The sequence below is a fragment of the Mesoplodon densirostris genome, chromosome 16, assembly GCF_025265405.1.
Source record: "Mesoplodon densirostris isolate mMesDen1 chromosome 16, mMesDen1 primary haplotype, whole genome shotgun sequence".
NCBI classification, from domain to species: domain Eukaryota; kingdom Metazoa; phylum Chordata; class Mammalia; order Artiodactyla; family Ziphiidae; genus Mesoplodon; species Mesoplodon densirostris.
This window is the reverse complement of record NC_082676.1, coordinates 10,738,580-10,763,329: the sequence shown is the minus strand read 5'-3', so window position 1 is coordinate 10,763,329 and position 24,750 is coordinate 10,738,580. Positions and strand designations below refer to the sequence as shown.

At 49.1% G+C, this 24,750-nt stretch overlaps 1 protein-coding gene across 6 annotated transcripts in view; it reads right to left on the bottom strand.

Moving 5' to 3' along the window:
• Positions 1-408: 408 nt before the first annotated feature.
• The window catches only part of NFATC2 (nuclear factor of activated T cells 2), a 161,320-nt gene continuing 136,978 nt past the window's right edge, over positions 409-24,750 (bottom strand). For 5 of the 6 annotated variants that reach the window (XM_060120465.1, XM_060120462.1, XM_060120463.1 and 2 more), the window contains one exon: positions 409-4,893. In XM_060120465.1, the coding sequence (XP_059976448.1) occupies positions 4,838-4,893 (56 nt within the window). In that variant the 3' untranslated portion in view covers positions 409-4,837. Of the gene's footprint in view, positions 4,894-12,866; positions 12,955-24,750 lie in introns of all 6 variants that reach the window. The other variant, XM_060120464.1, reaches the window with a different exon arrangement.

Sequence of the window (24,750 nt, the reverse complement as noted above, 5' to 3'; positions counted from 1 at the left end):
CTCTGCAAGTGACTGTTTTGCTCAGCCCAGTTGCCTGTAAATGCTCTGGGACCCTCTGCAAGCAGACCCAAGGTGGACATTATAAATCTGTTTACCTGGATGTTACTTCTAAAGAGGCCTAGAGACACAGATTATAGCGGAGCTGCGGTGGAGGGAGCAGAGAGAGAATCAGACAAATCCAGGTTGAGCTCATGACTCTGTCACCTTGGGCTTCTGAGGTAAGATGCAAATATCGGAGGTTAGATGTAAACTGGACAGTGACGACCTCATAGGGCTGAGAGGAGCAGTAAACCCACACGTGGATGTGCACACAAAAAATGGTCCTTGAAGTACGAACTCAAATGTAAAGGGGTATTTGAACAGCATCTCTAGAGAAGAAAAGATACGCCCAAAGTAGCCATTGCTTTCAACTGTTTTATTGCTAAACTATCATGATACAAGCCGTATAAAAATACTTTACATATAGCAAAAATAAACTACATTAAACTGAAGGTTAAAAACGTTTTGCATAGGAATGTGATGTATTCAAACTCCTTGTAACAGTCAAGATTTTCAAAACCTAAGCCTTCCAGTACCACCCCGTGGGAGAGACTTCTATTTGTTGGAGAATTAGCGAGGACATTCCCAACATTTTCTCCCCTCTGAGGGCTGTAGAGGCAACAGGGGCGAGTGAGTTTCTTTGACAAGGTGTGTCAGGATGCTAAGCTTGTCCCAACCACAGCATCCATCCGTTCGGGCCAATCAGAGTGCTGAAAGTACCTGCTAATAGAACAGCATCATTTGCATCCAAAGCCTGAACTAGGCAGGTGGAGTTTATTCTAATTGGCCAACAGCTGCATAAAGGCAGGGTGTTAAACCTTTCTTCCAGCACCCAACACGCCAGTTCACTTTCAGAATGGCTGGCTTATGGAGCCACTGCTAACTGAACAATCACCCGAAACATATGTTTCTAAACAAACTGAGTTAAGACAGTGATGTTGGCTATAACTCAAGGCACTCATGAAAGCTGAGAGAAATTGATGTTTGTGATCAGTTTAATGTGATGCTTCTTTTTCGTAAGCATTTAGCTGGAATGCAGGAAAACCACTTGCATTGGCTGGTTTGGCTCCATGAGATTTAATGCCCGAGACCCAAGCTTGGGAGATCCAAGGTTAAGATATGTTGGGTAGCTGCTAAGGGCCTGGCCCTCCAAAAGTGAGTTCAGGAAGGTTTACCCCGACTCGTCAAGAATGTCACAACCCCTGTGCCACTTGTAAACGTAAAGCAAACAAAGTTGTTAACCAGACCCCTGACATTCTTTCAATTCTGAACAAATAAGAAGGTCTTGGAAAGGGTTTGACATGAAAATAAACTCAAGCCTCCCCTTTAGTCCAGAGTGAGAAATGAGAACACATCAGCTTCCGATCTGTCTACACATGACAGCTCCCGCACTGGCCAAGGCTGGCTTCCTGAGAGGGATGGCTTGGCCACTGGATGTAAACAAGAAAGGCTACATCAGTGCTTCCCAGTTCTTAGAAAGAATCGACTTGATTCATCTAGTCTGTGTCTTTGCTGGAAAACTCTGGATGTCCTTTGGGTAACGTGTACGGGGGTTTATCTACCAGGATTCAGTTAGCTCTGTAAACATTAGCCCGCACTTCTGTTCTAGGAACTCCCCATTACTCCTGTGTCTTTTTTAGACTCCCCATTACAACACAGGCAGTTTTGTTACATCAAAATCAACTACTAGGTCCCTTATTGGAGGGAGCTAAACAATTTCCAGTTCTCAGTGACAAGATGGAGGCTCAGAGCTGAAGTCAGCAGCATCCTCAAGCAACAAACAGGTGCTTCCTTCTTCCACGGAGCCATTCCCCCTTTCTCTGGAGATGGTTTCTTCTAGCAGACAGGTGACTAACAGGCTCTGAGGTGGGCTTTTGTTTTGGGTTTTGTTTTTTTTCCTGGAACAATGAACAAATCTTCAAGAATACATCCCTTCTCTTAGGGAGAAAAAATCCTCAATGTATACGTAAAAAGAGACACTTGAAAAAGATTTCTGACCACTTATAAATATTTTCTAATTCCAACAAGGATGCGATATTTTGAGGACAGATAAAAAGCATAAAAATACAGATAAGAAAATAAAATTTAATACCATACTCATTAATTTGAGTTGCTATTATATATTATCAAGCAGCAGTATTTTTGTACAATACAGGAAGACTCAAACTTTGGAAATATACTACATTCAGCAACAGGGCAGATTGCTGTTGGAAGTGCTATATATTTACATTACCTTGGTTGTAGCAAGTACAAACCTCCACCTAACAGATCCTTCTAACACACGTGCAACACACCCATCTTGACGGTTTAGACATCCTTTTTCTTTCTCTTCGAGGACCTATTGCCTCTTCCCATACTGAAAATATTTCATGAGCAGTCTACTCTTGGCAAAACTTCCTCCTGGCATCTGTATCTGACAAAACTTTCTTGACTGCTGTCGAGTCTTACTACACATTCTCTTGCCTGTTTATGTCTCAAAACTAATGTTTTGTTTCTTTCCTTTGCTATTTGGTATAGTTGTTTATGAAAGTGCTTCCTATAATACCCAGCTAGGATGTCTTAGAAAAAGAGTCGTGAGTGTCTTATACACACACACACGTACATCTATACATACAGGAATTTGAACTACTAGGAGGCCCTTTGCACTAACATGGTTAGAATAGTGATGGAAAAAGCATTAGTCCTTTTTCACCCCATGCACAATGCAGCTGAGCGACTGCTACAATAGCAGGAAGGCACTTGGGTAAAACATTCAGATAACTGAGGAAAGGCCAAATTCCCTCATGTGCAAAAAATGGCTCCCAGCCAGGTCAAGTGACAACAAATCGCAAACCAAACGCTTGAACCCTTCCCCCATGAACTCAATATTGCTGGAGAGAAAGTTCTTTAGGTAAAGCTGCTTAGATGAGGAACGCTTTATTGAGGAAGAATTTTGCATCCCAGAAGCTTTGCGATGGCGGTCAACTTCTTACTGGCATTCTAGTTGTTGAAAAGAATTTTGCTAAACTCTGCTTGGGGTGGGTGGAAAAGTCCCCTGTCCTTGGCGGGGTGGGAGGGAAGAAATGCTAGGTCCTGACCAAAAGGGTACAGACATGTGCTGCATTCTGTCCTCTCTCTGGAGCCCCAAACACACCAGGCTGGGGTCACAGGTCTGGAGTTCCTGGCCCAGCTCTCAGAAAGGTTTTGATGACAAAGCCAGGACTTAGAAAACCCACAGTGGGCCCTTAACTGCCACGGTTCTCTTCGTAGAGTGATTTTTCCAATCAACTCTGCTAGGCAGAAGGCCTGAGTACAGCCTTTTGAAGAGTGCCAGGAATATTGACACTCTGTGTTTGAGTACAGGGAAGCAATTAAATGGCCAAAAAGGAATCCCCAGTTTGTCCTGGGGTGTCTGCAATGAATGTCAACAAACACATCTGTGTGATTTAAAGCTCACCTGCCAAGAACTTGGACGGTTTTATTTGTTTGCAAAAATTGCCCCAAAGGAGGAAGACTTTGGCAGCCTGTGGGTGCACCCAGAGGAGAGAAACACTCGGAGCTCAGTTGCACACTCCATACGAGTGGTCTGAGCAGAGCACATTCAAACTAAGGGCTGTGTGGGAGAGGATCTGCTTCTATTCAGATCACATTTGTGCTGGATGAAGCAGCTCATGCAGAGGCGTCTTTGGGACTGGGGCGGGGGGCGGGTTTCAATGGGTTCTGTTAAAAATAACCAATGAACTTTGGGGCCAAATCGTGAGCTTGAGTATCCCACTTTGAGTCTAGGCCAGAGAGGGAATTCAGCCTTTTTCCTCTATCATGGGGGCGCCCACCCACTGAAGCACTTAGGCCTGCCAGCTGCCATACTCTGCAACCGTTTTACTTAACAAAAATACCTGCACTTTTTTCTTGTTTCTTTTTTGGTTGCTTTAGCCCTTCTGCCATTCCTTCTCAAAATTCAATGCACATGCTTGAGATTTTTCTTAACTACTGTACTTTCTGGAAAAGCACTTGGGCTGTTAGAGGAAAGAAAGCGGGAACATCAAAAAGCCGCGAAGCTTGTCCGGCTGCAGCGGATGCGTGCTCACCCGGCAGCCCGGGTGACCTCCTCTAGTCCGTGACCGCGTGCTGCAGGGGGTAAGGGCAGCTAGCCAAGAGGCGCCCCCCCACCGCCACCCCGGCCAGCTTTTTGAAAGTGGAGAAGAAACAAAAGTGTACACATGTCATAATGCCGAGAAGCTTTAACAGGTGATCTTGTATGAGCCAGACTGTTTTTGATTCAGAAGCAGAACACTGAAAAATCAAGCTTGAGCTCTGGCCCATCCCTGGTGTGGACGGGCAATCCCTAGGGAAGATGGGCCGGCTTGTTTTTCTTCAGCCTGTAAGCTGGGTCACGTTCCTTTGGTTGCTCTGTTGGAGAGCTCCTTTCCTTCAAAAGGTACAAGAGCTGTATCTTTGACCCAAAAAAGTGAAGGCAAGGGCTGGGGTTTAACTGCATCCCCATCTTCCGTCCCCCGAGTCCCCGGCTGCAGGCTCTCAGCTCTCAGGCGCATTCCAGCGGGCGGTCTGTTTCAGGATGTATTTGGGGTCAGCAGGCACTTAAGGTCTGGAGGGGACACCTGGAAGTCAACCGAGACGCTCTTTGGGATTTAGAAGAAGACTCAGAATGCACAGAGAGGAGGCGAGCTCCGGAATGGAGGGTTAGCTTTCGGCCGGCACGTGGTCCCGCGCTCAGCCTCCGGGTGGGGTGGGTACCGGGGAGGACGGTGGGAGGCTCCGGCGTTAGCAACGTGGACGGTGTCTTGCTAATGGCTTTCTTCTACGTCTGATTTCGGGCAGGAGGTCCTGAAAACTCCTTCCTGATAATTTCATTAACTACAAAAGAAGAGAGAGAGAGAGTAAGGGCGAGTGAGAGGGCACCCAAAACAGGGATCAGGTTAGCTTTCTAGAACCTAATACAACCGGACTGATTTTTTAAAACATGTTTTTGTCTTTGCAGTAATACCTTTGGCGATCTTTAACATAAGAAATGCCTTCCCACATCATGATTCCTCCTCACCCCCCATGATGCTATTTTGTGTTATGGGTTTGTTAGTGAAAATTGCCCAAATGGTAACTTTTAAAAATTGCTGTGGCAGAAATGGAGCTGGGCCACAGGGCATGATTTAAGGAACACTTTCTCCTTGTTATTGAATGCACTTGAGGCGCTCTACCGTATACCAAACTCTGTCTGTTATTACAACATCCAGAAAATACCCACTCCAGGACTAAAACACAGTTCCTTGACCCACAAAACTTACGACTCTTAAGAGGGGCCTTTAAAAGGAAGTGGGGGCTTCCCTGGTGGCGCAGTGGTTGAGAGTCCGCCTGCCGATGCCGGGGACATGGGTTCGTGCCCGGTCTGGGAGGATCCCACATGCCGCGGAGCGGCTTGGCCCATGAGCCATGGCCGTTGAGCCTGCGTGTCCGGAGGCTGTGCTCCGCAACGGGAGAGGCCACAACAGTGAGAGGCCCACATACCGCAAAAAAATAAAATAAAATAAAATAAAAAATAAAAAAAAAAAGGAAGTGGGTGGGGCCACCACAAAGACTAGCCATCAATGTAAACAAAATCTTCATCCCTTTCAGCACAACCAGGAATTCCACCCCCCCCCCCACTAGTGAAGGATCACACTCTGAGTCTTCTCAAGTACCAAGTGTCCTCAAGGGGCTCTGGAGTGTTCCATTACCCCCTGCCCCAGAAAGCTGCATGGAATTTAGCAGGGATCCAAGAATGCAATGCCAGCCAGTGGCATCAAGGAGCTAGCTCTTCTCTCCCATTCTGGCCACTTATCTGAGGCACCAGGTCCTAGGATCAAGGCAGTAAAGTCTTAGAATAGTGGCTCTTGCAAAAAGGCTCCCTTCAATGTTCTTAGGGAAAAGTTGCCTTCAAAGGCAGCCCAGACACCAGGCAGGGGTGTGCACCTGCCCTAAAGTGTGTGTGTGCACTTTCGGTTTTACAGCTGGATTGTGTGGACTGGGCCCGGGAGCAGAAAAGGAGGCAGACCCCTCTGGGGTCCCATAAAAGGTAGATGAATCTCCCCTCTCCTGGTGCTGGCACTAAATTCTTCCCACAGCCCCTCCTCCTCTGTTTTCTCATCTCAGCCTTATCCTAAAGTTACAGAGATGGAAGATGAGCAGTGAGGGTTAACTGTTGATGTGCTCAGACTCCCTCCACCCTGAGCTCTCCTAGGTCCAGGGTGCTTTTCCCTGGAAAACCCCTGCTTGGATGAGCCTGCAACTCCCAGAATAAGAAGAGAGCAAAAACACACTGCTCTGGAGCTGGATAAGCTAAGTTTGACTCCTGGCTCCCTCACTAAACGGGCCGTGTGACTTTACCCCTCTGTGCCTCGGCTTTCTCATTTGTAGAGTGAGAATCATCATCGTGTGTACCTTTGGGGGCTGTTGTGAGGATGCTGGGCATTGATGTACATACAAGCTCCTAGCAGGAGGCCAGGTAACCGGTGTTGTGTAGCTGTCAGTTGTGTGATGGGTAGTGATACCCCACGCTTTGTGTTGGACTCTAAACCTAGTGCTTTACACCAGTGGGCTCTGTTTTGTGGCAGAAACCAATCAGGCATCGCTCACTGTTCTTCAGATGTGTGCTGAAAGCAGGTGCAAGGGGAGCTCGAGAGTTCAGGTTCTAGAGCCCGGTGGCCGGGGCTGGAATCCCACCTCTGCTGCTTCCTTGCTCGCTGAGCCTCGCCCTAGTGATGTAACTGCTCTGTGCCTCAGTTTCCCCATCTGTAAACTGTGTATAAAAATATGACCTTCCTTCTACAGTTGTTGAGGAGCTTAGATGAGATGACACAGTGAGAAAATTATCCCAGTCCCCGGCGTAGAGCAGATGTCGGTTCAGAGAGTGGTATGTGCATATGTATATATGTACGAGCACATGACGCAGTATCTCTGGCTGTTAATGGATGAGAATGTATGTATCAGAGTAACAACCGGCTCCAAAGTGTGGGAGTGGATCCACTGATAGGAATTCTGGGGGTGAACTCGTGTGTTCGGCTAACCAGCTCTAACTGGGCCCTGACTGTGTAGCAGATAGCAGCTGACGCCCGGAGCTGGAGGAAGCACCACCCCCTCGCCTCTGCAGCCCCGGCCTCTGGGAAGTGTGCAGGGCTGGGCGGCCGGGGGGCCCTCAGTGAGGACAGCCAGGCAGGAGTGAGAGCACGTGGCCAGGGGGAGGCGGGGTCGGTGCGGCTTCACGCGAAGCTTTTCAAAGCCCGGATTCTGAAGGGTTTCCTGTTTTCTCAACCTAGGAAACGAGAGGAGTCAATCCTCCGTGGAAACGTTCCACGGCCTCGGCTTTCTAAAAATAACTGCTGGGGGCCTCCCTGGTGGCGCAAGTGGTTGAGAGTCCGCCTGCCGATGCAGGGGATACGGGTTCGTGCCCCGGTCTGGGAGGATCCCATATGCCGCGGAGCGGCTGGGCCCGTGAGCCATGGCCGCTGAGCCTGCGCGTCCGGAGCCTGTGCTCCGCAACGGGGGAGGCCACAACAGTGAGAGGCCCGCATACCGCAAAAAAAAAAAAAAAAAAAAACTGCTGGGCAGAGCCGCTGGCAACACCGTCCTCGCCAAAGGGTTGTTTCCCTTCTCGGAGCTCGGGGCCAGGTTAGGGGCTGGGTGGGAGACGGTCTAGCTTCCCCCTCCCTTTGGATGGAAACCACCCTGGCTTTCTGAAAGCCACAGTCGAGTCTAGAAAACTCGGGGAACGCTCTGCATCGGAGCCCCTCGCGGTTGGGGTAGGGAGGCGGCCGGCCGCCCGCCCAGTCGGGTCCCAGAGCGAGGCCCACTGGCGCCCGCTGCAACCTCTCTGGGGGAGAGGAACCTTTTCTTTCTGAAACCTCAGAGCTCGTGCCCCTGGCCGCGGATGAGGAGAAAGCTCTAGGGCAGAAGCGCCAGCTGGGTGGCGGCCACAGCCGTGCAGCCACATGGGTCTGCAAACGTGGGCTCCAAGTTCCCCGAAAGGGTCTCTGCCCGATCCCTTCACCCCGACTCGAGAGGTCCCGCCTCTGCAGCCTCGCGTCTTTGGGCGGAAGGCAGAAGGGGGCATCGTGCGGCCCTTCCTGTGAATCAACTTCCCGGTGTCACCATGGAACCTCTCCGTGGGAAGGAAAGGTGGTCTGCCCATTCAGCAGCCCTGTCACCTCCTCTCTGTCACACCTTTAGTCTCACTTCCTCACTCTGGCCCGCTACGTGCTTAAGGTCTCCTGTATCCAAAAACCCTGCTCTGGGCTTGTCTTGCCCCTGATCTGGTTCCCACTGTGACCTCGCCTCCTACTGCCCTCCCCCTTCCCCCTCCCCCGCTGCAGCCAAACACACTGGTTTCCGCTCTACATGCTCCCCAGGCCGCACTCATGCCTCCAAGCCTCTGCCCTAGCTGGTCCCCTCGCCTCTTCTAATGCTTTTCTTCCTCACTTCATTCGAGGCTCTGCTCAAAAAGTCTCCTCGGCCCCAGGCTCCGGGGACAGTCCGCAGTGCCACCTGCCGCCACCCAGTTGTGCTTGGTCTCCTTATCTCCTTCATATACCGGTTCCTGGCAGTTCACTGTTCTAGTGCTTTAGTTTTCTTGTTCCCCCACCGTATCCCTGGCTTTTGAAGAGTGCCTTGGTACAGAGGAAGCGCTCAATAACATGTATTACTGAGAAGGCAGAAGCTTAGCAAGGGACTAAGTAGCCTCAGGTCACACTGCCTGCTCTGGGATTTGGCCCCAGGTCTGACTCTCAGGTCTGAGTGTTGAAACCCGCCCTTCTGCGTCACTGCCATCAGTATTTCATTCATCCGATAAATGTTTTGAGCATCTGTCCTATGCCAATTTCTGCACCTCTTCTCCCACCTCTTTCCAAATCGGGCCATGGGCAGTTCTCCAAATGGTTCCTCTCTTGTCCAAGTCCTGCCTTCCCTCCTGTCCCCTTTCCTGAGTATCACCTTTTTCCCGGAAGCCTTCTCACATTCCTACATGGGGTCCTGACTCCCTCCAGAAGCAAACACTGAGTTCTCAAAATGCTTTGCTTGCCCCCCCTGTGCCATGTTACTTGAGTCGCTTGTATGCCCACTGTACCATGCATAGCAGCGTGCGTACAGCAGGTACCTAATGTATGCATCTTAGCCCACCACGAGGACCCCACACCATCAGCCTAGGTCACTTAGTTTAGGGAAGCTGATTTTTCTGTTATCCAATTGACAAACGAGTTTTTGGTCTTTTGTTTGCCTGGAGCTTTTTCTCCACAAAAGAATATAAGCCATTCACATTTTTTCAGGGATAACGATGTGCCAGGTGCTGAACCAAGCACTGAGTTCCTTCTCACACCAAACCTAGTAATACAGTCATCCTCGTTTTATAGATGGAGAAAGAGAGACAGGCAGTCACTTGGCACAGCAGGTAAAGGGGAGGGATCAGGATTTGAACCCATAGCCCCATTTTATTAACCTGTACATTTATATGGCTCCACCATATAGGTAAAGAGATTGTGCTATGAGGTTTGCTAGCCATCACCTTTCTTCTGGGGCCCCGGAATCCTCAGTGTCTTTTGTGTGTCAGGAAAAGCCAGAGCATCCTCTGCGAAGTTAATGAGCAGAGAAGGCTGTGTGCGCTGAGTGGTTAAGGTGGTCACTGAGCAACACTTTCTTGGAACAGAATTGAGGCCAGTGGTGTTCAGTCTGCCACAAGCACCCCCGACCTTTTGTTACCCTTACAGAGAGACACCGTGATGAAAACACAGATGTTGAACATGGCTACAGCCTCAGGGTGATTTCTAAGCCTGACACCTAAGGCTGAAACCAGAAGGAAAGAAAAGACAGATGCATGTAAGCATATAAAAATTATACATTTTTCTTTAAAACTCCAAAAAAGAAATCTGTAGTATATTCAGTATACATGACAAAGGTCATTCATATATAAAGAGGTGTTACAAAGCAATAACAATTCTAATAAAACTGGCTACAGACATAGAGAGAGAATATACCAGGGGTCAACAAACTTTTTCTATAAAGGGCCAGATAAAAATATTTTCAGCTTTGTGAGCTATATAGCCCCTTACTCAACTCTGCTTTTTTTTTTTTAAACATGAAAGCAGCCACAGACAATATGTGAGCAAATGGGCATGGCTGTGTGCCAATAAAACTTTGTTTAACAAAACAGGCCAGGGGCCACATTTGGCCTGAGGTATGGTTTGCCAGTCTCTAGTATATACACCAATGGCAAAGAAGAAAAAGAAAGCAAAGTGTGTTTTCTTCCCCTACTTTTCGGGGATGGCAATCCGGGAAAGCCAGTGCCTTTTACTATTATTGTTCATCCAACAACTCTGGGTTGATTAGTGGTAAATTTCTTAAAACTGATTTCTGCTAGCATCCCACTCTGCCCCAGGAATTTTCTGGTTCACTTGCGGGCCCGGACACCTGCGTGTTCAATTCTTTTAGCCGAGCTCAGAGGTTCCCAAAGCTCAGTTTGCAGAAGAGTGGCCACTCAGGGTTACACACAGAAGCCCACACAGATAGACCTGAGGTGCAATTTAAGACTTTCCAGGGAATTTTGACTATTCTAGGCTTTCTATAACTGCTGACTTTGGAACTTAATCCCCTGAGAAAGAAGCAACAGGAAGGAGAGGACGGGCCCCCATCTTATTTCTCTCCCAAACCTCAAGCTTGTTTTCTGAAGTCTGGTTAGACTGTGTGAGGGCCCTCGAGAGCCTGGGGTCGGCCAGAGAGTCGCTCCTGAACCAGGGAGGCAGTGTTCTGGAGGCCAAAAGAAAGAATCTGAGAGTTAACACAGGCACAAGTCCCACCTGCCACCCTTCTCCTGTGCTGCCTTGCTCTGGTCACTCCTGGGACCTGTGCCGGGGCAAGAGGTGGCTAGACGCTAGGGTGGCTGAACCAGAAAGCATGTGAAGTGTTCTCTGGATGCTTCTACATTGTGTCCTAACTGCTCTCAGGGAAAGCTACTCTGCAGGCCAAGAGTGAACTCCAGGGCTGGAACTCTGTGCCCTGAGCACCAGGCCTGTCTTCCCCACAAGCACGTGGAAAGGAGCTAAGAAGGAAAGGTGGCCATTGGCCTTGGCTTCCCCTGTGACTTGGGTATCACAATGCTTTCACTTGCTAAGCGACTCCCCAGCCTTTTCTCCCCTCCCAGCCTTCCCCACACGCTCTGGGGGCACTTGGGAACTGAAGAAGAGCTTTCTAGAAGGGCCAGACTTTAGCGGCTCAGTGAAAAGGACAAAAACGCCTTGATAGGCCTGTAGCCCAAAGCTGTGGGTGGGGTCTGAAGCGTTACATGATGGTAAATCCCCTCTGAGGCCAGGCAGATCAGAGCCAGCTTGCCAGAGTTCACAGGCCCCTGCAAGGTCAGAGCGTTGCCAAGTCCTAACATCAGGGAGGGAAGAAGCGCATTAAAAAGGCCCTTTGACTAAGTGGCTGAGTCTCAGCGCTGATATTTCAGCTGCATTTTTGTCATCCTGATTCGCCGGATGCAAAGTTCTCGGGAGGGACTCTGGCTCCGGGTGGGTATGTCCAGCCAAGTTTCGCTGAGTGTTACTGTTGCCTTTTGCCTGTTGATGGTGTCTGAGAGTCACTGGTGGAGAATGTGCCAGGGAAACCCTCCCCCTGCTAAGGTTCATGCTGCTGTGGGGAAGTTTTGGTACTTCTCCGTGGGCCCCACCCTCTGGGAAACCAGGTTTGGGACGTCAGCTCCCTCACCTGTGTGTGCTAAGGGACATGAAAGCTGATGATTGTTCTAACAAACTGGGTTTTCAGAGTGAGCCATCACTGTGCTGCTGCAGAGAACTCGGGGTCTGGCCTATGATGTAGCAAACCCACTTTCACCGACAGACAGACAATCTGAAAGCCAAGGCCCAGTGGGACATCAGGAGGGACATAAGCCAGCAATACTGATGCTGGATGATTTCTGGCAAGCGCTCACCACATGCTGGTCACTGCACGTGCTACCTGATTCCAATCATTGTGCAGAGAATAACAGCAGTGGCATCTAAACAGCTGAGGCACAGAAAGGTAAAGCGACATCCTCACCATCCCACGTGGCCTCTCTACCCCAAGCCTCTGGCTCCCCACACAGTCAAGTCTGCATTGGTTCCCAGGCTCTTCTGTGCAGGCCCAGGACCCAAAGTCGATGGAGGGGATCTACAGCTAAGGCCAGAGGCCCCACTGAGCTCAGTGGGAAAACCACACCCAGCTCTAGCCCAGGTCCAGAGCCTGGTTTCACATCCAGAAAGCGCGGGGATGGTTAACCCCTTCCAAAGTGCGCAAGAGGGCCCCTGGGCGGGGGGTGGGGGGCGGTGGAGGTTTGAGTTGATGAGATCAAGACTGGAAATTACCTAAGCACAGGGCACTTCCAGAGGTTCCTGACTCACCTGCCCCCTCTCTCGTTCCCCAATGCAGACCGCCCTGCCGTCCTTAACTGGAAACACCAAGCAAAGTGTACAAAGCCAAAAGGGAGCTGGCTCAGGGCAGAAGCAGAGCTGCCAAAGGCTGGAACCTGGCGCTGCTGCCTTCTCCCTGGAAGAGGGTGATGGGGCCACTGGGAGAGCATGCAGATCCCCAGAGCCTCATGGCCACCCCTACTCCCCACCCCGACCTCCAGCCTCTGAGAAGCTCAGGTATGTCCCCTGGGGGTTCCCCCTTACAGAGTGGTGGGGTCTAGCCCTTAAGAGTAGGAAATGTTGGAAAATGAGAGAGGGCCTTCAGGTTGTAAAGTCGTCTGTTACTCAAAAAAAAAAAAAAAAAAAAAAATTCAAGTTAAGGAAACACACAGCTGGAAAACAAAAGGAAAGGCAGAAGATATCAATTACCTTTAACTTTGATTTCTTGGATCAAAGATCACAGTCATTCTGTTTCATAATATGTTTTGTATCCAGCTAAGGTGTGTGTCTATCAGCTCTGAAAAAGATTTGCAAAACCATTTTTGAGAAGAAAAAAAAAAATCACCTTCGACCTCTTATGCTTCCAACTCCTGCTAATACCATCCATTTAAATGAGTAACTCTTCACCCAGGGCCGCTGAGAGCCCAGGATAGAACTCAACCCTCTGGCTGTAGTTTAAGCCCCAATTCTATATCGTCTTAACATGTGTGCCAGAATTAACCCCAAATCAGGGTAATAATCACTGAGATGAGGGCCTCTGTACAAAGATATAGGGATCTCTGAAATCAAAGTTCATCAGCAAGATTATGGTGGGTTTTTTTTTTTTTTTAAAGCAAGACAAAATGGCTCGGTTGCTGGCATGTCATGTAGTTTCAAATCATGGCCAACTAAGGAGATAACTGGCATCTGTGGCAGAGCACATCAGAAAATCAGAATTTCATGATGGAGCAACTCAAACGTAATTCTCCCTCATTTGACCCCTGCTTCCTTCTTACGAGTGATACAACCTCAGTGGGCATGCAAATTCATAAGACTGTACACTTTCTTCCTGTTTTTCTCTGGTTGGCAAGTTACTATTTTTATAGCCCCTGCCCAGAGCACTGAAGGCGCTTAGAAAGGAGACAGGAGCTATATATTTTACAGGCATTCAATTATATCACATTTTCTCTTCAATTTTAAATAATCCCTTTTCCTTTCTCAATCCCTTTTCAATGGCCAAATTAGAAGGCCAGAGTCCGTTTTGAGTGCTTGATGTAGAAATACTTTCTGGGATTAATTTCTTGCAGGGAGTCATCCCACCTTTTGCTGGATGTCGCTATACTTGCATCCTTAGGTAAACCAGAATAGTCTCTCAAAAGGCATGAGCTCTCTGAACTCCCATCTTCAAGGCAGAGAACACCCAATAATGAGATCTTTTCTGCAGTTCTTCAGCTGCAGGCCTAGACTCCCACATGTTGGGCTCCAATAGGGTTGGTCTGATTGGGACTGGATGGGGTTAGTCACGGGCTGCTGCCGCCCAGGACAAGAGAACCACCTCCTCAGTAGTGGCTCTGCACACGGTCTGGACCATGCATTTCAGGCCATCTCTTGAAGCAAAAAGGCCCACTGGCAAATCCAGGTGCCCGTGGCCCGAAGGCAGCTCCCTCATTACACTTGCCTGTCTCTACGACACACTGGCTGGTTCCAAACCCAAGAGCAGAGGATTGTCCGACCACTCCCCCTTAAAAAAAAAAAAAAAAGCCTCTATCCTGACAGTGGTCAAATAATTCATGTTTTCAGCCTGGACCTCAGCCCTGCACTTCAGACTTAGATCTCGAACTACCGGCTGGGCATCTCAAACTTAACACGGTCCAAACCAGTCTCCTGATTGCCACAATCATTGCCGCCCTGCCCCCCCGCCCGGCCGCCTGCTCCTCTCGTCCCATCATAGGAAATGCACACTCCCCTCTTCCGGTGGTTCAGGTCAATCTTGGTCACAGCCCACATCCCCTCCGTATGCAAATGCTTCTGGATTTACCCTCAAAATAACATCCAGAAACTAACAGCCTCTATCCCCTCACTGCACTGGAAAAAATAGTTCCAAGGTGCTAAAATAGCCAAGATGTTTGCACTTTATCCCTCTGTACGCATTCAAGTAGCACTTAGTGGGGACCAGGTGCCATGTACGTGTCCAAGGTCACACCCTTGGAGCAGCACCTTTGAAACGAGGCGGAACCCCAGGCACCAGGCTTTTAATAGTAGGGGCCGTTCCCCGGGAAGCCCAAGCGTGCTCTGGCTCCACGCCGGCCCCCTTGTCAAGAGTTCAGAGAGTTTATAAAGCATCAGACTGATAGGTTTGTCTGCAGACTTTTGAGGTGCAGCTTCCTGTTTAGTCATGAAGCAGACACTTTAATCGTCTGTTTCCTGGTGGGAGGCAGGTACCAGGAGCCAGAGGAAGGGCCTGTTTTAAATTCAACTAAGACCTTTACCCCACCCTGAGCCGCCCCACTCTGTAGGGGGCTGTTCACGTGTCCTATTTAATCCTCACAGCCATCTCTGGGGGTTGGGGCCATGATGCCCATTTCTCAGGTCAAGTTACTGAGGCAGAGAAAGATGGAGTGACCCTTCCAGGAATGGCCCCAGCTCGGTGGGTGCTAGTCCCAGGTCAGGGCTTCCACATGTGTAAGATCATCAAGCTCCCCTGGGGGCTGAGTTAAAATGCAGTTTTGCATCAGAAGGGCTCAACACAAAAGCACTCTGTCAATACACCCGTGTAAGTCTCACGACCTCTCTCTGAGCCTCAGTTTCCCCACAAAACGGGGATCAGAATACCTCCCTGGAGAGACTGCTGTCAGGATTGAAGGAGATGATGTAGCTGGCTTATTCATGGACAGATATTTACCAACTCTGCAATACGGACCCGTAGAGAAGACGGAAGAATGAGAGAGAAGATGTGGAAGGAGACAGACCGGTCCAATCCAATCCTCTTCCACTAACCAAGAATAAATACAATGCTATTTCCCTACATGTTAAAAGAAGTCTGTTCCATTGATCAGCGGTTAGTAATGTGGAGGTAGACATCGAGAGAGAAGGCAGCATCTCGACTTATGATATGTTACCTAGGTGACACCTAGAAACCCGCCCAAAGACAGGGAGAGAGGCCTCTGGTCCCAGAATCACTGCCCCATTGTTGTGGTCTTTTATGAGGCTACCGCTGAAGACCTATATAGTGATGGTACATTTTTACAATCCTCACCATAAATCAGTGAATTGTCCTGCTAGTTGCATGGATTAGGTGATGATTTAGGATATGGATTGGAAATCAACACGGATAATTAACATGAAAGTGCAAGGTGTCAAAAGATAAAATAGGAAAATACTCAATGTGTCACCCTGATAAATCCTACAACTAGCTTCCACCCTCCTGAGAGCACAGGCACATCTCTAAATGGGATGGCATCAGAGGAGAAAACCTGTGTGCATCTGCATCATAGGGGTTAGACTGGTCTAAGGTGTGTTCAGTTTAATGGTTCTTTAATGAAAACACCGGGGTCCCCCCCAACCTGTGTAGAATGCACTACCATCTTCTCCATCCTCCGCTTTTTCCATGATTACACATCAACTTACAAGCTAGGGAGAAACAACTCAGACATTCTCTAAGCTAAGCTGCCCTGCGAGGGAGGACTAGCCAACTGTATGAACTCAGACCTGAGCTGAGCTGAGCTCCTCTGCCCGGTCCTTTTCTCCAATTCAGCAGAATTTCTTCCGATTACATGCAGCTAAGAGGCACCTCTCCTATCAAGCAACCACACGGCTTCTAAGGCAGCAACCACAGGCAGGAAAGCATTCTAAACAAACCACGGCTTGCCCCCTGGTCCTCCTGAAGCTTCCTCACGGCCTCGGCCCCAAAGCTCTGCTGAGAGCCACAAAGCAAGCACTGCAAAATGAGCTGCTGCCTTTCAAAAGTAAAACAGAAGCAAAAAGAAAAGCACTTGTTACTACATCCAGTTGAGATTCAGGAAAGAAACAGTGATCCAAACCCACAGTTCAGCTTGCAACCACAAATGAGATGATAAAATAAATACCTAATTGTTTGGGAAAGCATCTTTCTCTTTGGAGGTTGGAGGAATTAACCAAACATTTCTGTTAAGACATTTGTGTTTCCTTAGCCTTGTGTATGCAGCAGAGAGAACTGAAGGCGGGTCAGACATGCCAGGTGGGTTAGCAGGGGAAGCACGGAGCAGGAAGAAACATCTCCATCCTGAGTTACTTTCCTCATGTCACAGAATCTCACAGAAGTTCCCCGAGGCCTTTGAGAAGAGGTCCAAAACTCCAGGCCTGCCTCAAGTGAACTTTCCTTCGAAAACCAGCACAGCCCCTGCTGCTTGCAACAGATTCGCTGGATATTTATGGAATCTTCTAACCTAGTCTGCACCTCACCCTTCCATAAATTCACCTTCCAGATCATTCTATGTCCTCCCACATGTCACGGCCAGCTCACAGCACGGCACCACCCCCCCTCCCCGCAATCAAGAAGGGTACCCGTACATACATCCACATGTTTCCAAAGCCCGACATAAGCCCACGTGCCGTAAGGAGGCAGCCCGACCCACTTCACGCTGCCCTCAGTCTTAGGCATTTTGTCCTGTCTCCCTCTCGACTCCCTCAGCCCAGTCTGGTGTGAGAACTGACTGACCTGCAGACCGTCCCCACATGTACTCGGCAAGCCCTAACTACAGGACCCAGCTGATAGCCCACCCGCACCAGCCTGCAGAGGGAGACGGAGGACGACGGTGCAGGGCCAAGCGCCTGAGTGACAGCGAGATAAACCTGGGACCCCTGGGCTCCCCAGCCCACCCACTTCCAGGCCCAAGAAGTCACTAGCTGCCTGGAAAGAAATTCCACCAGGTCCAAGCCGGGACCAGATCCAGTCCTAAATTTCTCTAAGTGAGATTCACAGGCCCTGGCCCGGCACAGATGGCCAACTTAAAGGCCGCCTGGAGTGACCAGCAAGGACTATGTGTGTGTGACATTATACCAGGTGTCCCTAAGATACCTTAACTCTCCCAGGACATGCAGACAGAACCCTAACTCCTGACTCACCCCCCTCGATCAAACCTTCACCTGTACAGTCCTTGCTGTGGACTGAACTGTGTCCCGCAAATTGCCATGTTGAAGCCCTAAGCCCCAGTGTGATGGTATTTGGAGGTGGGCCTTTGGGAGGTGTTTTAGGTTAGATGAGACCATGAGGATGGGGACCTCAGGATGGGATCAGTGCCCTGTAAGAAGAAAGACCAGAGAGCTTGTTTGCTCACTCATTGGGCCCAGCGAGAAGGCATGCAGGCTCACCAGCACCCTATCATACAGGCACCCTGATCTCAGACTTCTGGCCTCCAGAACTATGAGAGGATAACTTCTGCTGTTTAAGCCACCCGGTCAGTGGAATTCTGTTATGGCGGCCTGAGCGAAGACAGTCCTGTAAGCGCTGCTCTACCCAAGACCGTTCCTAATATCTCAAGGTGTGCTCACAGGGCAGGCATCTGCTGGCGAAGCAACCAAGGTTAAGTGATTTGCCCAAGGTCACACTCCGAGGCAGGGTTTGAACAAGAAGCAGGCGCTGCTGTGGCCCCAGTGTCCTCCACACCCCTAAACACACACACACCTTCATGCCATGTGGCTCTGTGCCGGCAAAGCCCCCCTCTCCCTGCTGTGCATCCGAATCCCACTTCTCTGCCGCCATCCAGCCTCAACTGCTGCCCAGGATCCTCTGGCTAACAGCCCCTTCTCCCTTCCCTGCCCTCCACTGACCTCACAAATTCGGCCTTTCTGTGTCTGGTAAGGTGGTAAGTGTCTGAGGGTGGTGGCCACAGATGGCCCAGTGCAGGGGCTGAGCACAGCAGTGAGGGGCTCACACCAGGGCAGAGCCACAGGGAAACACACAGGTGGGAGCCAGACTGCTGGGCTCCAAGTCCAGCCTGCCATGCCCTGCCATGGATTTGAGGCAAGCCCTGACCCCCTCTGAACCTGCCCTGCAAGAAGTGGGCAATGATGGTTCTTAACAACTTTAGAGGGAATCAATGAGTAGACACATGACAGGTGCTGTAAACAGCGTCTGACACATTGTAAGTACCCCACATTCACTAACGGAATGTGAGTCAATAGTTTCACTTCTTGGGCCTCAGTGTCCTCATCTGTAAAATGGGAATAATAATGTGCATCCCAGAAAGACATTGGGCAATGCAATACAGTTGGAACGATGCCAAGTTAACAACAACAACAAAAAAAACCCATGTTAGCAGCTGTTCCTATTAACATTGTTAGTACGTATTAGTCCACCCCACAGAGAACATGTGGTTAACACACTGAATTGACTGGTGACCAGGCCACCTTCTCTCACCAAAGCACTTTCACCTTGGAAGCTATTTCTGAATTTTCAGAGTGGGTGGGTCTGAGGTCAGCCCAGCGCCTAGAGGTGCATTTTTACATCCTGCCAAGGGGGGGCCCCCTCCCAGGCCACCCCACACGGTGCGCTGGCTGCACTGGGCTAGTGACACACACAACAGCCTCTGAGTCACCAACGTTCTGCAAACCAGAGGCCTCCGGAAGCCAGCCCTGGCAGCGGGCCTGCACGGCCCCCAGCAGCCGACATCTTACCAGCAAGACCTCGGGGCTTACGAGAAAAATGCCGCACCTCGTCCCAAACTGTCCTCAGCTCTCAGGATGAGTAAACATGGCAGTTCTGAGGCTCCCGTTTCGAGTAAGAAGCCTAGGTGCTAACTGGGAGGAGGGCAGATCAGCTGCAGCCAAGAAGGTGCCAAGCCCTGAGGGGTGGGAGGAGGTCCCCTGCCCTAAGCCAGCCTCCAGGGAGACGCACTCATCCTGCTCTGGTCCAGCAACATGAGACAGGCCCCACCTCGCAGCACAGCTTCTTGGGGCCTTCATGCCAGCATCCACGCTCAGGCCCACCCTCCACTTAAATCAGACTTCACAATGCAGAACTCCAAGTCCACGTGCAACACGACTCCATCAAGGCCGAGGGAGAGCGGTGCTTGAGCTGCTCCCCAGGCATTGACAGGGGAGCCTGGCCACTTGGAAAGACCTTGGAGGGGGGGCAGGTGGCCACATTCATCTCCACACTTTCTAAAGGACCGCGTGTGCACAGGCTGATGAAGCAACATTTAGTGGCACCTTGTATGCAGGACCACAGCTTTCACATACATCATCTCATTTATGGCCACCGACAGTTCTGTGGGCACACACCAGTGTTCACAGAAGCTTAGCATTAGCTGGATCAAGGTGAACCCCGCCTTCCCCTTGCACATGGTTACCATGGTGATGGATCCTGGTTCTGGGGCGGGCAGTTAGCATGGCTCAGGCTATAAGGACCCTGTATCTTGAAGCTCAAGACATGGAAACATCAACCCCTCATTGGGTTGTCATCACCCCATGAGGGCAGGGACCTCTTCTCTCATTCACTGCCATGACCCCAGCACACAGGACAGAGCCCAGCACATAGTAGGTACTCAGTTAATTTTCCTGGAGAGATGGTTGAATGAATGAATGAATGAAACACAAACTCCGAATTGATTTGGATTTAACCAGAATTTGCCCAGTTGAGTCTGGTTTTTGATGGTCTCCAGGAGCTGGTCTGAAACTCTAGTAGGAAGGTTGCTGGCCAGCTGTTCTATTAGTTGTAGATGAGACGTCCTGATACATGTAGTAGAATAATAACTACCATTATTTTATAAATTTATATAGCACTTCCTACAAAGCACTTCACATATATTTAATCCTCACAGTAATCCCACAGAGTAGGTATTAACTGTCCCCATTTTACAGATGATGAAACTGAGGCACAGAGAGATTAAGGAACATACCCAGCTTATACAGCTACTAAGTCGCAGAGCCAGGATTCAAACCTACCCAGTCTGGCTCAAGCTATTTAAGACGGGAATTCTTTTGTAGTTATCATCTGGCAGTCAGAATTTGCTTCTTTGAGTGCAACTCTGAACAAAGACTGGTCCTTGGGAGACCCCACCTTTTATCAGGGTTACCCAGTAGAAGTCACCCATATAGTACTCAAGGATAAATGGGGGCGAGCTAACATATATGTTTACTGTAGTTAATCTTGGGGATGAGATTTAAGAAGCAAAGAGTGACTTGGCCCCTTTGGGACCACGATGCCAAGCCCGGGGTACATATCTAAAAGTACAGCCAAGGCCTGGGGTTCAGAGAGAGACGGCAGCTTCCCAGTTGTGACTGGAGCCATCCCAGCTTGCTTCTGTTGGCAGTATTCTGCAGAAGAGGAAAGTTGAAGCTCACGCCTCACAAAACCACCAGCAAGCTGTGTTTCTAGATCTAAGGAAACCAAGCCTTCCCATGGTGTCAGTCTGATTCTGGCTTCGGGCTCTGATGGCATATAAGGCACCCTCTCTCCAAAGAAAGTATAACCATCTTAGCCTCCACAGTCAGGGGCCTATCTGATGGGGAAATCCAGGTTATCCCAGAAGGTGACAGAGGTGAGTGGCTGCCTCTATCTGCAACTATCCACAGCTGGACACCTGCTGGCTTTCTAGTCAGAACTGCATTTGGATAGACTTTCACCAGCCAGCACCAACCCACTGCTGGGACCCAGGGACTCCACTTGGCCTTGGGAAAGGCCATTCCTTTGAGATCAAAGAGTATGCATTTCTCTTCCTCACTCTCCTCTAGTCCCCCCAGCCTTCCTTCTACACTCTGAATGCGCCAAGTATACTTCCACCCCAGGGCCTTTGCACTTGCTATACCCTCTACCAAGGGTGCTCTTTCCTTAGATATTTGCAAGCCTCTATCAGCAAGATCTCTGCTCAAATGTCACCGCCTCTGGGATGCTTCCCTTATGGAACAGCAGGCCCCCCATGCCACACACCACTCTCTATTCCCCTCCACCCTGCTTTACCTTTTTCCATAGCACTTATTCTAGCTGGTGTTATCGTTTATGTTTAGACTGTGAGCTCAAAGAGGGCAGGAACTTTGAGCCTTTGTGTTCCCTTCAGTGTCCCCAGCGTTGACCTCATCATGGCCAAATGTGGGGTATTGTAACATGCGTCTCAGTAGAGTAGATTCCAAGAGAAATCATGCTTTGCTGTCATCAGGGAGAAGCCAGGGCTTCTGAGTTTTGGATCATGCTGTCCCCTGCCTGGCTCCTTATCTGACTAGTGAAATCCTGGCTCCAAAGTTCCACAAGGCCCACACCACCCACAGAGCACCTAGCATTGAGGGTGGTACACAGCTGGCGTCTTAAGCCATGCCGCAAATGGGCTTAAGACAAGACTGTAGAATCTGGAACCCTCAACCTCTGTTTTCCACTCAGTCCAACTTCAAGGAGGAGAAACTGTTTCTCCATTTGTGAACATCTCTATCCTGAGCCCACTTCATACGCCAACTGGGATGTGGCTAGAAATTACCCATGAAAAGACCTTAGCAGGAGGCAGGTTTTAAGAGTAGCCTATCCTCAGGAAACTGGAGACACTTAGAGATGGGTGGGTCAGCCTTTCCAACTATAGCCCTCTGTCATCTCAACCCCGAGGATGCATCCACTGAGGTCACTAAGCTTCGAGGGGGGCGGTGGGTTTAGGGACCACCATGATGAGCTTGTGAGATGCAGCCCAGCCCATGCCGCAGGGCTGGTGCCCAGAATGACAGCAAGCCCCTGTGAGAAGTGGCTCTAGCTTTACTTCTGTTATAAAAGATGACGTTGGGCTTCCCTGGTGGCGCAGTGGTTGAGAGTCTACCTGCCGATGCAGGGGACGCGGGTTCGTGCCCCGGTCCGGGGAGATGCCACATGCCGCGGAGCGGCTGGGCCCGTGAGCCATGGCCGCTGAGCCTGCGCGTCCGGAGCCTGTGCTCCGCAACGGGAGAGGCCACAACAGTGAGAGGCCCGCGTACCGCAAAAAAAAAAAAAAAAGATGACCTTGAGCAGGTTTTAGAAGGACCCCACAAACACTCAATACTGTACAATGTCCATTTCCCCCCACCTGAGCAAAGGATTCAATGATCTAAAGTTGACACAAAGATTCAATGCCATGCTGTGGAGCCTGACAGGCTGACTCCCCAACGTGTCTGCAGAAAAGCAAAAAGACACTTCTGGGGAACAAGCTGGGGACTAAACCTACCAGCAGTCCAGAATATCTACAAAGCGGCTGTAACTAAGAACTGGGGACAAACTCTCCTATGGAACAAAGCCGAGAGAGCTGGAAGGGGCCTGCACTTACATGGAAGCGATATTTACAACATGGATGGATTACAGGCCCGTGGGGAAAGGACAGACCTAAACCAGTTCTTCAGACTTGAGGAGCATCAGGATCACTGGAGGGCTCGTAAAAGCTCAGGTTGCTGGGCCCAACCCTAGCGTTTCTGATTCAGCAGCTCTGGGTGGGCGGGGCCTGAGAATTTGCATTTCTAACAAGCTTCCACGTGACACGGATGTTGCCAGTCCAATGACACGTTTTCGGTAGCACCGTCCCAAATGACACTCAAAAAGCTCAAACCTTTCCAAAAATAAATTTAACGACATTAAAAGTTTCTATTCATTGAAAGATACCATCTCAACCACAGGAGTCTTGCAAACACTTTAGCAATCTTACAGTATCAAACGTCAGGAGGATGTAGAGACACGTACTTACTTCTGTGTTGCTGATGGGAGTATAAACTGGTACAACCACTTCGGAAGACAATTTGGTACTGTCTACTGATGTGGCAGATGTGTACGCCCAATGACCAAGCAATTCTACTTGTAAGTACAACCCAACAGAAACGCCTCTGTGTGCAGAGAAAGAACATTCTGGAAAGCACTGTTTGTACCAGCATAGGGAAAAAAAAAACTGGAAATGACCAAATGTCCACCATCAGCAGAAAGGATAAATGAGCTCAACAATGGACTAATACACGGCAGAGAAAAGGAAAGAATTACAGCTACAAAAATGACAACCGACGAATGCCAAGAACATAATGTGGAAGGAAGAAGCAAATTGCAGAAAACTACTTACAGAATGACTGTATTTATGTAAAGTTCACAAGCATGCAAAACTCAGTGTGTTGTTTAGAGAATCAAACAAGTGGAAAAACTATTTTTTTTTAAAAAAGGAAAGCGACAAACACAAAATTGAGGATAGCAATTAGTCTAAGATGGGAGGGAAGAAAATACACTCAAAATTCCGTGCTCAGTCCAGGCGTGGAGCATCATGGCTGTGAACATTGCAGAACAGAGACAGACCCCAGACACCTCTGAGGGAGGAACACACCACGTATGAGGGAGCCTCACCCAAAACATCAAACTCAATCTGATACAGCCACTCATCTCACTACTGATTTACGGGAAATGCTGAGGACAAAGCAACGATGGATGGCACCTCGGGGCTGCAACCAGCAAAACCCAGCCTACATGCAAACCACCTGGCTTCTTCAACGCAAAGATGGCAGAGGGGAAAAAGATAAAGGGGGCCTGTACAGATGAAAGAAATGGAAAATACATTTCAAACAACCACACTGTGTGGGCCTGCCTTGGATCCACAGTCAAGATGAACTGTGGAAAAAAATTAGAGCATTTATGAGGCAGCTGAAAATTTGAGCATTGAGTTTGATATTAAAGAATTATTTTAACACACTACTATATATAAAGTAGATAAACAATAAGAGTTTACTGTATAGCACAGGGACCTATATTATTCACTATCTTGCAATAACCTTAACCTATAATGGAAAAGAATCTAAATAAGGAATATATATATATCTGTGTGTGTATATATATATATATATATATATACACACACACACACACACATACACACATATATATGTGTAATTAAATCACTCTGTCATATACCTGAAACTAATACAACATTGTAAATGAACTGTACTTCAATTTAAAAAAATTAGACCCCAAAAAAGAATTAGTTTCACTGTGAGAATGAAAATCAGAGAAAAATTTTTAACGAGTGTTCTTGTAGAGAAACATATCTGAAAGATTTGCAAATAAAAAATGATTTTAGAAAGCAGAAGAGTGCAAAGGTAATGGTTATATTCTTTTTCTTTAAACTCGGGGTAAGCACACGGTATTTGTATTGTTATAATTTTTTATATCATGTATATATATATATATATATATTTTTTTTTGTGTGTGTGTGTGTGCGGTACGCAGGCCTCTCACTGTTGTGGCCTCTCCCGTTGCGGAGCACAGGCTCCGGACGTGCAGGCTCAGCGGCCATGGCTCACGGGCCCAGCTGCTCCGCAGCATGTGGGATCTTCCCGGACTGGGGCACGAACCCATGTCCCCTGCATCAGCAGGTGGACTCTC